Genomic DNA, 15,645 nt, shown 5'->3' with positions numbered 1-15,645 from the left:
ACATACAATACTTTCCCTCTATTATTATTAATAGAAAAGGGGGGCATTCTTTTTTCAACTTGGAGACAGATCTCTCGCGGGGGGGGAGAATGAAAAATGACCCCCTTTCTAAAGGAAGGGTAGATAACAAGGAGCTGAAACTCAGCTCAGCTGTGGAAAGGGCGGCCTGGAAAAGTTTGAAAGGGCAGAAAGCCATCTCAGCCCTTAGCCTAGGGCCTGCCGGTCTCCGACAGTATCTTAGATTGAATTCTTGCTAGCAGAGATGTGCTGGATAATGCTGCGGTTCTGCTCTTGAATAACTGAATCATCTGTTCTCAGCAGGTACCTCAGCTAAACTAGCCTCTCTGGTTTGTAATTCAAAATAAAAGATCCAGTCATTGGTTTTTGCTGCATGAAATGATTCGCACCTAAAACTCCTCCTCTCTGAGCCAAGGCAGGAAGGCTGAGTGTAGAGCTATGCAGGAGACAGGGGACATGAACACTTGGGACTATCAATGGTTGGGGTGTAGGAAATGTGCCCAGGGAGGGTGGATTTTTATAGAACAAAATCACACTTCTGCCATTTCTGCTTCCAGTTCGATTTTCACCCTCTTCGTAAGGGAAAGGCCTGGATCAGCGTTAACCCTTTAGCTCTTAGCTGTGGACAGAGCTCGTTCTCACATGTGCCGGGAGAGGATACAAAACTAAGGTGTGCTCAGGGACTGTGGTGGGGGCTTCAGAGCAATGGGGGCAGGATAGGACTGGAGGAGCTGGGGTTGCTGCTGGCTAGCATGGCGGAAGATGGGTGGTCTGGGGGAGCTGCAGGTCAGAATGGAGATGCACTGACAGAGGTGTATGGAACAGAAATTTGGAATAGCAGGGAATGGAGCAGGAAATTGCTGGATTGGACCAGACCAATAATGGTCCATCTTGTCTGGTATTATTCTGTCTCTAGTGGTGGAGAGCACAGGGTGCGTCGGAGGAAGGTGCAACCCCCACAGTTGACATCTATACAGTGAGTTGTGCCTAGGGGAAGTTTCCTCCTAACTCCTGACAGTTTGTGCTCCCCTCATCATCAGTGTGTCCTAAGCAGGAGGGTTTATCGTTCTGCCGCCGGGAGCGTAGCTGTCAAAGCCTCACCTGGGGGTAAGGGAAATCAAAGTTCCTTCTCACCATGTATTGGAGAGGTGAGCGATGTGTGCGTGGAAGCCAGTCGGACCAGAAGCAAAGCTGCTATGTGTGAAGGGGAGGAGATGCATTGGCAAGAGTAGAAATGGGGCTAGCCCGGATGTGTGCCATGCTGCATGTGGGGGTCACCTGGATGGCAGAGATCCGAAGATATTTGACACATTGGCCTGTTCTCAGTCCCGCCGGCCTCCATTGCACCGTCATTGATGCTCTGTCTCTGATTACTCACTCGGAGCTGGTGACGTCTCGCTGTGCCGCTCCCTTAGACCTACATCTTGCCGCCTTTTCTTGCGATGGATCGGTCCTTCCAGCCCCTAACTGCTTTACCTGTTCTTCTCTCAGTCCCCTCCTCATGACTGAGTCTCCCAGGTCCTAAAGCACCATCCCAGGCCCACCAGAGCCAGAGAGAGCAGCCACCCTGTCCTTACTTGCGAAACCCCAGATCACGCTGGGTCACATCTTGGTCTCCTGCCGGTGTCGATCAGGAGTTAACCCACTGGCGTTATCCCAGTAGAGGTGGAATCAGACTCAGACCCTTGGTCCTGTTTGCTGCTGTATCCCCCAGCCTCTCGCTTGCTCTCCGGTGTCCCATACAGGCGTCTCTTGGCATTACCGCTCTCCAAGCACAGGTGTGCCTTCCCCGTGACAATGGGCATGTCAGAGGATCCCCCTCCCAGACGCATTGTCACTCATTTCTCTGAGCAAAAGGATGCCAGGGTATTTTCTGCCCAAAGCGCCAACTTCTCCAGGGCTCTGAGCTGGGTAGTGAAAATGTGACACAAACCTGGACCTACCACCAGCCTCCTGTGGCACCTCCCTGTTTGATACATCCCCGCTTAGCAACCCCTGGCATTATGGTCCCTCAGCTTTAACCTACAGACTCTTTGGGCAAACGGCTCAAGGAAGATTTCAAGAAACATTAGCAAATGCCGGATTAAACTCTCGAGTGATTAGCTCGACTGCATTCTCTGGTGGGTTTAATTTGATCGATTTTGGAATAATCAGTTCTTTATTAGCCAAGTGCTCATCCCTCGTCCTCTAGGTATGGCTGCGTATTTCTTCTGCTGCTTATTCTTTGGTCCATTCTGTATTCCATTGGACTCTCTCCTGGTCCATTCTGTATTTTGGATTGATTTTGTATGTGCACTGCAGTAACTGCCAGGATGATTGTTTTCATTTCTGACAATTGTACCGTATTTTCTTTTTCGTCCCTAGCCCTTTGTTCAACATTTTCATTAATGATCTGGAAGATGGTGTGGATTGCACCCTCAGCAAGTTCGCAGATGACACTAAGCTGGGGGGAGAGGGTAGGGATAGGGTCCAGAGTGACCTAGACAAATGAGAGGATTGGGCCAAAAGAAATCTGATGAGGTTCAACAAGGACAAGTGCAGAGTCCTGCACTTAGGATGGAAGAATCCCCTGCACTCCTACAGACTAGGGACCGAGTGGCTGGGCAGCAGTTCTGCAGAAAAAGACCTAGGGGTTACAATGGACGAGAAGCTGGAGATGAGTCAGCAGTGTGCCCTCATTGCCAAGAAGAGCTAACGGCATATTGGGCTGTATTAGTAGGAGCATTGCCAGCAGATCCAGGAAAGTGATTATTCCCCTCTCTTCAGCACTGGTGAGGCCACATCTGGAGTACTGCATCCAATTTTGGGCCCCCCACTACAGAAAGGACAAATTGGAGAGGGTCCAGTGGAGGGCAACAAAAATGATTAGAGAGCTGGGACCCATGACCTATCAGTTAGCCAATATTTAATCCATTTGATATGTGTCATGTTAATTTTATGTCATTCTAGTTTTTTAATCAAAATGTCATGTGGTACCAAATCAAACGCTTTACAGAAGTCTAAGTATATTATGTCAACACTATTACTTTTATCAAACAAACTTGTGATCTCATAAAAAAAAAAAAAATCAAGTTAGTTTGACAGGATGTATTTCCCATAAACCATTGTTGATTTGCTTTAATTACATCACCCTCCTTTAATTCTTTATTCATTGAGTCCCATATCAGCTGCTCCATTATCTTGCCTTTGATCAATGTCAGGTTGACAGGCCTGGTCATTCCGTTTACCCTTTTTAAATACTGGCACACCATTAGCTTTCTTCCCGCTTTCTGGAACTTCCCCAGTGCTCCAAGACTTATCGAAAATCAACATTACTACTCCAGCAAGCTCTTTTAAAACTCCTGGGTGCAAATTAACTGGACCTGTTGATTTAAACATGTCTGACTTTAGTAGCTTCTGTTTAACATCCTCCAGAGATACTAGTAGAATGGAAAGAGTGTTATCATCACCATAAATTAAGACTATATCATCTGTTTTTATCCCAAAAATAGAACAAAAATATTTATTGAACACTTTTGCCTTTTCTGAATTATTACTGATAATTCTACCATTTCCATCTAGTAATGGACCAATATCATTGTCAGGATTTCTTTTGTTCCTAATATATTTTAAAAACTCCTCCTTATAGTCCTTGTCTTTGCTGGCCATAGATTTTTCCTTCCCTTAGCAATATTCTTCAGTTCTTCAATTCCCAACTCCTCCAATTCTGTATCTTCCCAGCACACACACAACGCTGCCTCTCTCTTCTCCAGAAGTGTTCAGTCCAAGTGCCCTGGCTTGGGCTTGGAAGACATTGATAAAATAATGCCCTACCATGGAGTAACCCAGGCCTGGGAGAAATCAGAGGCATAAAAGTTGAGAGCAAGCAATACCCTCCCCCATTCCTGTGAGAAGAAAAGCCTGTCTTCTCCAGGCCAATGGTGTTTCAGTATCAAAGTCAAACCTCTCCTCATTCAGGTAGAAGAGACCCTTCAGCTTAGCTGGGGTCCTTCATTCACTCTAAAGGTGAGAAGAAAAGTTCACAAAGGTACATCTGAGAGGCAGGATGGTTGAGCCTGTGGAATCCTGCATTGTATCCTTGCCACTGACCTGCTGTGGGACTTTGGGCACGTCATTTCTTCTCTCTGTGCCTCAGGTTGGAGCTTGGGCTCTGAGACCTGGTATATGGGGAGGGTCTCAAACCCCGGCCCCCAGGCCAAGCCTGAATATCTACACTGCTATCTTTAGCCCTGTGGCACCAGCCCTGTGAATCTGAGTCACTGACACGTGCTGCCAGGGGTCTGCTTTTGCAGTGTAGACCTACTCAGAGAACACAGTTAGGACCCGATCCTGCGCTCCCTAGTTGAACACAAAAATCTCTGCCCGCCTCAGGAACAAATAGATCTTTGTTGTGACTCTTCCCCCTGCTTCATCTTGTAGCTGCCAGGGGCAGCGGGAGTGGGTTTGGAGAAGCCTCTGGCTTACTCTGGCATGGCTGTGATGGGACCCAAGGGAAACATGCCCCTCACGCAGAAGAGCAGATTAGCATTCTGGCAGGAAGGGGTTGTGAAAAAGGGAGGCGATAAGGGGCACTCTGGGAGGACTGTCCCCCAAAATAAGAGAATGATTGGTTATAAACAAGGGATGAGATTTTCAGAGGTTCCCAGTCAATGGACCTTGTGCTCCTTTGGAAAATCTCACCCAGTGGCACTGGGTAGGATCCCATGGGGGCAGACTGCCTTCTGCTGTGGGGGCTTTTACCTCCCTCCTCCTTTCCACACCAGGCTGGGGGAGCCCTTTACCTGTGTTGTTCGTCACAACTGGTCCCCCAGGCAGTCTGAAAACAAACTTATCTCTCCCCCTGCAGCACTCATTTGAGCTGCTGTTTGATGATGATATAGCTGATCGTTGTAAAGCCTGTGGGTTTATTTGAACAATAAACTAAAATGATGATGATAATGTCCCCTCCCATCTGGGTCACTGGTTCCAATCCAGCCCAGGTTGGTAATGATAGAAAGTTGTTGCCACCTTGTGACTGTTTGGCTGGTGTGAGCTGAGTTTTGTCAAGAAAACACACGTTTGACCGTGTCCCATGCCTGGCGGGCAGGTGTCCATGCAGCAAAAACTGCCAATCTCACAGCTGGGGTTAATTGATTCTCTAGTTGGCAGACTCAGCAGAGAACTCAAGGTTTGAATGAGCCACGGAAACTGGGTTCAGTCCTGGGATGATCTGTCCCCAAGGGAGAAAAGTCGATTGGGTGCAAGCAAACCATATGCGTTTTAATGTGGCTAGATGTCAATATAAACATCCAGGAACAAAGATTGCAGGCCACACTTACAGGCTGGGGGACTCTGTCCTGGGAAGCAGGGACCCTGGCACAGATTTGGGGTTGTGGTAGATAATCAGCTCCCAGTGCGACACTGTGGCCAAAAGAGCTAGTGGCATCCTGAGATGCATAACTGGGGAATCTGGAGCAGGAGTTGAAAGGTGATGTCAGCTCTGTATTTGGCTGTAGCACAACCATTGTTGGGATCCTGTGTCCAGTTCTGGTGCCCACAATTCAAGCAGGATGTTGATAAATTGGAGAGGGGTCAGAGAAGAGCCATGAGAATGATCAAAGGATTAGAAAACAAAGAGAAGGTCATGGGGTGACTTGATACCAGCCTACCAGTATCTACACGGGAAACAAAGATTTCATGGGTGAGGTTTTTCATAGGAGTGGGTGGGTGACGTTCTGTGGCCTGCGCTGTGCAGGAGGTCGGACTAGATGATCAGAATGGTCCCTTCTGACCTTAGTATCTATGAATCTATGAATCTATTTGATACTGGGCTCTTCAGTCTAACAGAGGAAGGTCTCACACGATCCAATGGCTAAGAGTTGAAACTAGACAAATTCAGACTGGAAACAAGATGTACATTTTTAACAGTGAGAGTAATTAACAACTGGAACAACTCATCAGGGTCCTGGTGGATTCTCCATCCCTGACAATGTTTAAATCAAGACTGGCGGGTTTTTTTTAACAGATCTGTGCTGGGAATTAGACAAATTGGAAGATTGGGCCAAAAGAAATCTAATGAGGTTCAATAAGGATAAGTGCAGGGTCCTGCACTTAGGATGGAAGAATCCAATGCACCGCTACAGACTAGGGACCGAATGGCTCGGCAGCAGTTCTGCGGAAAAGGACCTAGGGGTGACAGTGGACGAGAAGCTGGATATGAGTCAGCAGTGTGCCCTTGTTGCCAAGAAGGCCAATGGCATTTTGGGATGTATAAGTAGGGGCATAGCGAGCAGATCGAGGGACGTGATCGTTCCCCTCTATTCGACACTGGTGAGGCCTCATCTGGAGTACTGTGTCCAGTTTTGGGCCCCACACTACAAGAAGGATGTGGATAAATTGGAAAGAGTACAGCGAAGGGCAACAAAAATGATTAGGGGTCTAGAGCACATGACTTACGAGGAGAGGCTGAGGGAGCTGGGATTGTTTAGTCTGCAGAAGAGAAGAATGAGGGGGGATTTGATAGCTGCTTTCAACTACCTGAAAGGGGGTTTCAAAGAGGATGGCTCTAGACTGTTCTCAATGGTAGCAGATGACAGAACGAGGAGTAATGGTCTCAAGTTGCAATGGGGGAGGTTTAGATTGGATATTAGGAAAAACTTTTTCACTAAGAGGGTGGTGAAACACTGGAATGCGTTACCTAGGGAGGTGGTAGAATCTCCTTCCTTAGAGGTTTTTAAGGTCAGGCTTGACAAAGCCCTGGCTAGGATGATTTAACTGGGACTTGGTCCTGCTTTGAGCAGGGGGTTGGACTAGATGACCTTCTGGGGTCCCTTCCAACCCTGATATTCTATGATTCTATGATTCTATGAATTATTGTGGGGGAAGTTTCATGGCCTGTGTTGTTCAGCAGGTCAGACTAGATGAGCACAATGGTCCCTTCTGGCCTTCGAAGCTATGAAAGTCAGGGTTAGCGCACATTGGCAGGGAGCGGGGCTGGAACAATTTGTAGGGTGGGGGTGCTGAGAGCCACTGACTCAAACTGTATGATGGAAACCACTTCAAGCCAGGGAATGGGGCAGCACCCCTAGTTCCAGCACCTATGTTGGCAGGGCAGTGTGGGGAAACTCGCATGGTCACTGTTTGTGCTGGACCTGCTCTGTGGTTTGCAGTCTGCCAGGGTTTGCTGGAGGGACACACCAAGAGGATAGCTCCTTGCTTTCTTTCATGAGAATGATGCCAGTTCTTGTACAGTTGCTGGTTAAGACTGCAACAGAGGGGGCTGTGTGTTCTGAATGCAGCTGGGTGTTGGAGGGCGGGAACTCCAGGGTGGTTCTGTAGGGAACCTGTGAAGCTGCTTCCATGAATTCTGTTGCATCTTTTGCAGAAGACCCTGCTCTGTCTGACTGTGATCTGTGCCAGCCTGGCTGTCTGCTGTAGAGTCGGCTTTCTGATGAACAACGAGCAGATAAAAGAGGGTAAAGTTATAATTATTACTTCAGGCAAATGCTTATTTGGCACAAGTGGCAGATTCTGAGCTAGTCCCAGACTAGCTGTGGGCCTTGCAGGCCAGGAGAGAAGTGCCTTGCTGGAGTTGGGGCTGAGGCGCTCAGTGAGATGGCAGGTCAGGACTCAGATGCAGCATGTTTGTACCAAATGTCTGGCTCTAGTCAATGTTATCAGCCCTTCACTGTCCTGTGTCTTTGTCTTTACATGCTCTTCCATGTACGCATGCCCACCTGTACGCTCACAGCTACTCTGCAGATCAGGTCTCTGTTCTGAGGCACCCATATGAGAGAGAGCCCAGGAAGCAAGGCATTTCTTCTTTCACAAGTCCATTTAATATATAGTGCTCAGATAGAGGATGTATCAGACATTAAACGGATAAGAACAGATTTAAAAATTTTATTAAGATGATGTTAAAATAAAAAAAAAACGATACAGAGTTTAAGCATAGAAGTTTCTGGTTATCGAGGAATAAGGTACAGATTATCAAGGGGTGCGAAGTTCGGTTTAGGATCGGGTGGTGTAAGGAATACATAATCTGCAATATCACTGATTGCGGGTAAAAGGTTAATGGGTCAAAGTACAAACATTGAGATATGGAGGTATGTTGTTCATATAATGGCTATGTTCAGGTGTAGACTATAATTACACTTGATCTTAGCCAAAAGGCCGAGGTGAACTTCGTTCTCCTCACAGCTGAGATCTGGCCATTACAGACTACAGGGGGCTCTCCGTTACAAAATAACCTTCAAAAATAAACCAAATCAAATTTATCAAACTCATGACCCTTCTCTTGAGGCCATTCCTCCCAGCAAGTCCCTGGCACCGTGTGCAGGGTGAGAACACGGCACTTTGACAGAGCTGCTGCCAGGCTCATACAAAGGCATTTGATCAGCAATCTGCTGGGGCTTATTAAAGAGACTGTCAAAAGGCAGAAATGGATCCTGGGCGTGTGGCTTAAGTGCTGCTGCAGTTCTGGAAAGCCTTTCCAGGAAGGTGAAGCCACACTCCTGTGTTTCACTGAGCAAAGCATTAATTAGCAAAGTATTATGTTACAGGACCCTGTACCAAATAGGCTTGGCATTTACTCCCTGCCAAATGTACATCATATACCTTAAGCAGACCTGCGCAAATAATGGATTTGTCAGTTTCTGGCAGTGCAGAAAACTTTTTTAAAACATTGTTTCAGGTCAAACCAAAAATGAAATGTTTGATTAATTGAAAAGTTAAAGAAAACAAAAACAAAAACCCAACTCATTTTTGGGTTGAACAAAATGTTTTGTTTCAGTTTTGAATGTTTTTTAGTGTTTTATTCATCACAATACAATTCGGTGAAACCAACATGACATGTTTTGGTGTCACCTCGTCTGCCGTTTTCACCCGGCACTAATCCTAATGCATGAAGGGTGGGTAATTACGATGGGTGGGTGAAATGGGTTAGTTAAAAACGCAAGACACTTGAGTAATAAGTAGCACTTGGTGCATTCCCAGCACCTTCCATATGACGCTCTAACTCACCCTGCAAAGAAGGCCAGCACGAGGCCTGTGAGCTATCGAAGGGTCAGACTGAATTTCAAAGGAGTCTGCAGGCGGTAGCCACTCAAGTCCCATTGAATTTCAGTCCAGCCTAGGTCTTTCAGGACTTACGTGGGGTCGGTGGTGCACAGACCTGGTGCTAGCTCTCCACATAGGAGTGAGTTTCACTCCTTAATGAGTTAAGACTCAACAGCATCCCAGTGAAGGAGGAACCTTTCCCAAAAACTGAATAGAAACTTTATGTTGGGGTTGAAAATACCTGGTGAACTTTGAGTTTGTTCACTCATTTTCTGGCTTAATCCCACCTGCCCAAACTGCTGAAACACTGCCTGAAGTACCAGAGCAGGGAGCACTGAAATTCCCCAGAGCTTGGTCTGGAGATCCTGCCTGATCTCCAACCAAATAGGGCTTCAGGGTGTGCAGGTCCCCATCAGCACGTGTGGATCCTGTTCCAACCTGAGTGGAGCTAGTTCACCTCAGTCTGGGACAGTTCCTCAGATTTGTCACCCCAAAAGAATGGCTCAGCTTTGGGAATCTCCCCCACATCCTCTGCAGTGAAGACCGATGCAAAGAATTTACACTTCTCTGCAATGGCCTTATCTTTCTTGAGTGTGCCTTTAGGACTTCGATCAACCATGGCCCCACGGATTGTTTGTCAGGCTTCCTGCTTCTAATGTACTTACATTGTTTTGAAATTCTTTTTTGTGTGCTTAGTTTAGTGGGGCTGATGTAATTGCTCAAACGCCTTAGTTGGGATGATTTTCAATCTTCTTACCCCACTGGCTACAATTAGAGGTGTCAATGTGCTGGTTAAAGGCTTCTGCTGATTGTCCTCAGTTTCAGAGACCTGCAGTTATAACCTTAATTGATGCTTAAATAAAGGGATGCTTTTAAATGGAACAGCCACTTAATCAGGCCAAATATGAATCCATTGTGGAGTCCTGATTAAGAAGTTTCTACTATGGACACAAAGTCTCTGACTGTACAAAGACTTGGTTTGAGACCTGTCTTTGTGCTGCCGTTTTCATCCCAGCCATACCCTTGGGTTGAGAAGTGTGGATGCACAGGGGATTCTTGGGGTTTCAAGAGCTCCTGAGCTGTATCCAGGCAGTTGAATATTTCAAGTGGATTTGCAATGTTAATAATTGCTTTGTTCAATTACTCTTCTTTGGCTAAAGCGTCTCTTCCAGCAAGGTAACTAGGTCTGAGTTGAAGACATCAAGATATAGCTTTGCATTTGGCTGCATTAAAATGTATTTTGGTTACCAAGCAATCTCTGTGTCAGTGACCCGTTCTCATCATTTACCGCTCTGCCAATTTTTGTGCCACTCACACATTTATCAGCTATGATTTTATATTCACTTCCAGATCTTTGATGAAAATGTTGAATAGCATCAGGCCTAGAACCAATCACTGTGGATCCCCACTAGAAACACCCCCAGTCAATGATGAGTCCCAGCTGACAGTAACTTTTTGAGATCTTAAAGAAACAAGATGGGTGAGGTAATGTCTTTTATTGGACCAACTTCTGTTGGTGAGAGAGCTTTTGAGAGCTAAAAGATATGACCTTCACCACCTTGTCTCTCTAATATGCTGGGACCGACACAGCTACAACAACACTGCAAACACACTGAAAGATTGTTGAGATCTGTCACTTAGCTAGTATTTCTTCATCCTTTTAATGTGTGCTCTCTCGTGGAGCTAATTTTTTTATTAGATCGTCATGTGGTACTAAGTCAAATGCCTTGCAAAGGGCTATGTATTATTACATCTATGCAGTTACCTTTATCAGCCAAACTTGTGAGTTTATCAATGAATTAAATCAATCTGTTTATGTTAACCTGAATTTGATGGGTTAGTTGTTATGGCTCGCCACTGATCGCATCCCACCAGAAGATTTATAGGACCTTGTCCAATTCAGACTACAGGGTCAGAGAACTCAGAGAGTTCTATATAGGGAGAGGACTTTTGGGGTGCCTTGGCAAAAACACACTAAGGACAATACCAAATTGATAAAAACTTCATTGAGAGTAACAAAAGAATAACAAATGCTATGAAACTTATGACTGCAAAACAGTAGAAGAATTCCAAAATTCCTGGTGGTAACGTTCCTGTTATAAGTACCTTAACCTAACATACTCACATCCTTCCTTGAGGACCCGGTAATAGGAGGTGAAGGACCAGCCTACTCCTGGCATGCCCGATAACAGGATGGTTCTGGCTTCCCTAGTAGTTAGGAATGTCGAGTAGTTATACTATACTACACCAGCTGAGCTGACAGCGTGATAGAAGATAGAATGATAGGTAGATAAAAAGATAATCTATAGAATATAGGAGAACAAAGAAAAGAAAGAGCTAAAGACTAAAAAAAAGCTAAAAGAAAGCAAAAAGAGAGCTCATAAAAACAAGCTCCAGACTTCTTCCGTACATGGTATTTTATAGGATCCTGACACTATGTAATTCAGGCCCAACCTACTATACCCAAATCTTGTTTCTGTACCCTAAGAAATGTAGGGGTACCCTTATCCTATAGGTTAGTGGATTATGACACTTACTCTCTATATATTAATAAGGATTATTTCCCTCCAAAAACTGCCAATCTAGGCTCTCTTGGTGACTTCCAATAGTGGTGTACCCTGTGGTTACTAACTGGTTGTAGACGCTGGATAAACCTGTTCAGTGATGTGTGTAATTCCTCCCTTTGGTACCCAAAGTTCAGGGACCATTCTTACCTGTGCCAAAGGTTACCAGTTTTTCTGCTGACTTACTCTTAACTGCTTATAGTTTTAGCTATATAGCATATCTTACCGGATACAGGCTGGTAGGCTTCTTGCATTTCAGCCAAACTTATTCTATGTATAATTATTAGGAATACGTGCTCTAATAAATTTATTAGATCAGTGACCAGAGCAGGGAGTGGATTAAGCAACTCAAGACCACTTACTGCAAAGCAGGGGACCAGAACGCAGCATCCAGTTGATTTCCCCCATGAATTTTGACTCAGTCCCAGATGCTGTAGCTGCAAACTTAGCCTGTAGCAGGAATTCCAGATAAGGAGTCACATTTCAGGGAAAGGCCTGTTTTCAGGGCCCCCTCAGTAGCTGTCCGTCCCACTCCATTCATAGATGAGCTGTTCACTCGTCATTCATTTCAATCCGTCAGTGGCACAGTGGCTTCCACTGGCAGCTTGGACTAAAACCTCTCTTTGCCACTTGGGAACCACAAGAACTGGCATGTCTTCCAAAATGTGGAACACCTGAAAGGAGAGAGGAGGTTTCTGTAGAACACTGTGGGAACCAGCCTCCGCCCAGGTCCAAAAGGGTCTGCAGTTTTTAGAAAAAGTGATCTCTAACTTACCATTCTCTGTCACATCTTTCACTGCTGTTTAACGCAGCGCTGTCCAGGGAGCTTCTGTGGGCTGACACATCCCGCTAACAATATATTGAAGGAGTGTTTTGCAAAGTAACTTTTTATGTCCCTGAAATTCCAAAAGACGTTTTTCTCGCTCATGGTCTGAGGCACAACAACCACCTTGTGTGTCCTGGCTGCTTTCAGGCCCACTGACCTCTATAGACCAGAGTACCTTGACAGATCGCCCGCAAGCGAGGAGAAGCCTGGGTCACCATACAGTCATGGACTGGTCTGAGAGGAAGCATTTCTGTGATGGACTTTTGGCTGGTATTCTGGACAGGGCCAACAGCAAAGAGAGGGGGACTTACAGCAAGTGGAAAGGCTCCGGCTGGCTGCACAGCCTGAGGGCAGGATTTCTGCACAAGAGCAGACACTTGTTCCCCAGTTCCTGGAAGAGGAATGTCAGTTAAAGGAGGAAGATAGAGCACAGCAAAAGAATCGTTTGAGCAGCTGCTTTCACTAATAGCTGCCAGACTGCAGGTTCCCGCTGCGCCTGCCCACCAGCCTGAGTCCCCTCCCTGGGATGATGAACCAGGAACAGTGGGTGGGCCATGCAATTTGGCCCCATCAGCGGATGGATGGGCCAAACGTGCCCCAGACCGAACAACCTCTCCCCCATGGACACCACCTGCCCCGGTGCCAGTGCCTGTCAAACATGCAATGAAGGGAAAGGAGAATGGGGGCCAGGGACATGCTACACTATAGCATTCTGTCTTGGAAATTGTTTCGTTATTTGCACGTGTTTGTGCACTCAGTTCCTGATTGTGTTAAGGGTTTTGCTCTGACTGGTTTTGGTGTGCTAGTGGCCGCTGGTCTGCCTGGCGAGGGTTAATATTGTGTCTTTCTAAGAAGTGTTCAAAAAGAAAGGTTTTTATTTTATTAAGAAATCATATTACCCTCATTGCATCACATCACAGAACATGTGTTTCAAATAATAAACACACGATAAGTGGCCACTTCGAAGTTGTATGCAAACAGGATGTATTTGTCAGTCCCGATACCTTAATCTGTAGTTTTACCCTCCTTCCCTTATTTCATAAGTGGTCAAGTTATTCATAAGTACAATGCATGGCTCTCAACTCCCTGCCCCCACTTACCTAATGTATGCCAAACACTGCATGAGCACATTCATAAAGGTACTATTCTCCCTCCTCCATTGGCCCATGCAAGTCTATGATGTGGGCGCACAGAGCATCCCTGGTCTCTGTTGCCCTGGTGCAGCCAGCTCTAGCTGCATTGTCTGACTGAGTGCACTGGCTCAGCGGGCCCCTGCTGTCATGGGTGACCTTGGGCTTCACAAAGATTGTGAAGAGCGCAGCAAGCCACAGTAATGCAGACAGCATTGATGACACTGGCATCCAAATGGGTCTCTAGGCATCGCCAGTGGGATTTCAATCTGTCAAATGCACATTCAGTCACCATTCTACACCTGCTGAGAGAGAAATTAAACCGTCCTTTTCCAGGGCCTCTGAGATCAGGATAAACCAAGGTGAAAGAGGGTACGCAGAGTCCCTCAGACTAATCGTGGGGACAGTAACTCCATTTATGACAATGTCGTTTAGTGGGAATAGTGTCCCAGCCTGTCCTTGAAAACCCTGGCATCATAGAATCATAGAATATCGGGGTGGAAGGGACCTCAGGAGATCATCTAGTCCAACCCCCTGCTCAAAGCAGGACCAATCCCCAACATCTGCCCCAGATCCCTAAATGGCCCCTTCAAGGATTGAACTCACAACCCTGGGTTCCCAGGCCAATGCTCAAACCACCGAGCTATCCCTCCCCCTCTAAATCAGGAACTTGTCCAGTAAAACCCACAAGGATATTCATAAACCATCCTCTATGGTCCATGACCCTTTGTGGTTTATGTACTCGTGCTCCTTGAGAGGGGCAATCTATGGGCCCATGAATCCCATCAGAGGCCCTGGGTCAGATTGTAGCTCCCGTGAAGGCCCTTCGCCCGGACCGCCTGGCCAGTGGTTTGCTGCGTTGCATTCCATCGTGCCTCGGAAAGACTGACCCTCATCGCCCCGTCCATCGCTGCGCTGTGGAACACTTACCTCGAAGGATCCTGACATCTCCATTGCTGGGCCTGACCTGGGAGCGTGAGCATGCGAGTGTGAGATCCCTCCACCTCTTCTTTTGAGCTTAGCTATCAGTATAATAAACATGCTGCTTTCTGCCAAACTCTGGTGGGTCATTAGTCCTCCCTAAGCTTACTAGTTGGCCCAATTTCGGGTAATAGGCAATGGACCGTTAGCAGTCTGGGGTCGCCAGCTCCCAGACAGTTATAGCAGCCCTCTTCTGAACCTGCCAGAGCCCTCCAGTGTGTGTCTTGATGCTGGATGGTTGGGAAAAGTGTCTCACAAAGCCCGAAATGTAGCTTTCTGCATGCAAGACTTCTGGGCCTGCCGCTGCTCATCCCAGCTCTGCGTGATGATATGATTCCACCACTCTGTGGTTCTGGCACTGCTTCTGAAGCATTGGTCCACATCAGAGGCATCAGTAGCTATACAGAATGCCATGAGCAGCAACAGACAGTTTGAGTTTGACTCTGGCATGCCCTGGGCATTAGTGGTGTCATGTACCTTTGGTGGGTCAGAAAATGCTGCTGGAACATCTACCAGCAGCTCATGGAAGTGCTGCCTGTTTCCTCAAACAAAAGTGAAAGCACAAGCTAGAGAAGTTCTTCAAGTAGCAACTCCTCCATGTTGCTGGTTCTGGTCCCTGGGAGCGCCTGGCTTGTCAGGATGTGCTGACAGGCCACTCAACTTCCAGTGACATGCAGGGATGGATACTCAAATATTTCCCACAGGGCATGCACAAAGGGCTAGAGCTACCACATTTTGGAAGGGTGTTAGGAAGTCTGGGATATGGCTGTGTAAGCAGAGTCTGAATGAGCTGTCCCCTGACATCTAGTGGTGAGCTGTGGAAGAGGACTTCAGGAGCTGATCTCGTTTGCTTGGGCACACCCACCCTGCTCAGGTGCTCTGCATGATGGGATTGCTTGCCCAAATGATCACTTTTGGCTGGTGTTGGATCCCCAGTCTTCTTGTTATTGGGGCAGGAGTAATAAAGGGTTGTCATTCTTGTTGTGTGAATCAAGGGCAGCAGAACTCTACTTGGCATAGCCTGATGGAGGGACTCACCCTCAACTAAAAGACACTTGCTAGACAGGGGACAGGGGTTCCAAAGCCCAGT

At 46.8% G+C, this 15,645-nt stretch overlaps 1 protein-coding gene and 1 long non-coding RNA gene across 4 annotated transcripts in view; one reads left to right on the top strand and one right to left on the bottom strand.

Annotated features, from left to right (window-relative positions):
- Positions 1-14,030, bottom strand: part of LOC122457570 — a 31,598-nt gene extending 17,568 nt beyond the window's left edge. The window contains exons 1-2 of the long non-coding RNA XR_006277178.1: positions 12,394-14,030; positions 11,981-12,292 (exon numbers count right to left, since the gene is read on the bottom strand). This is a non-coding gene — a long non-coding RNA (uncharacterized LOC122457570). The remainder of the gene's footprint in view (positions 1-11,980; positions 12,293-12,393) is intronic.
- Positions 1-15,645, top strand: part of KANSL3 (KAT8 regulatory NSL complex subunit 3) — a 142,936-nt gene that overhangs the window by 75,288 nt on the left and 52,003 nt on the right. The window contains exon 23 of one of the 3 annotated variants that reach the window (XM_038384757.2): positions 7,382-7,979. The exons of 1 other annotated variant lie outside the window; for it this stretch is intronic. In XM_038384757.2, coding sequence (XP_038240685.1) covers positions 7,382-7,434 — 53 coding nt within the window. In that variant the 3' untranslated portion in view covers positions 7,435-7,979. Of the gene's footprint in view, positions 1-7,381; positions 7,980-15,645 lie in introns of those variants that run through there. One more of the 3 variants, XM_038384761.2, reaches the window with a different exon arrangement.

This window comes from Dermochelys coriacea, chromosome 26, assembly GCF_009764565.3.
Source record: "Dermochelys coriacea isolate rDerCor1 chromosome 26, rDerCor1.pri.v4, whole genome shotgun sequence".
Lineage (NCBI taxonomy): Eukaryota > Metazoa > Chordata > Testudines > Dermochelyidae > Dermochelys > Dermochelys coriacea.
The sequence above is the reverse complement of the archived record's forward strand: the minus strand, read 5'-3'. Positions and strand labels throughout refer to the sequence as shown.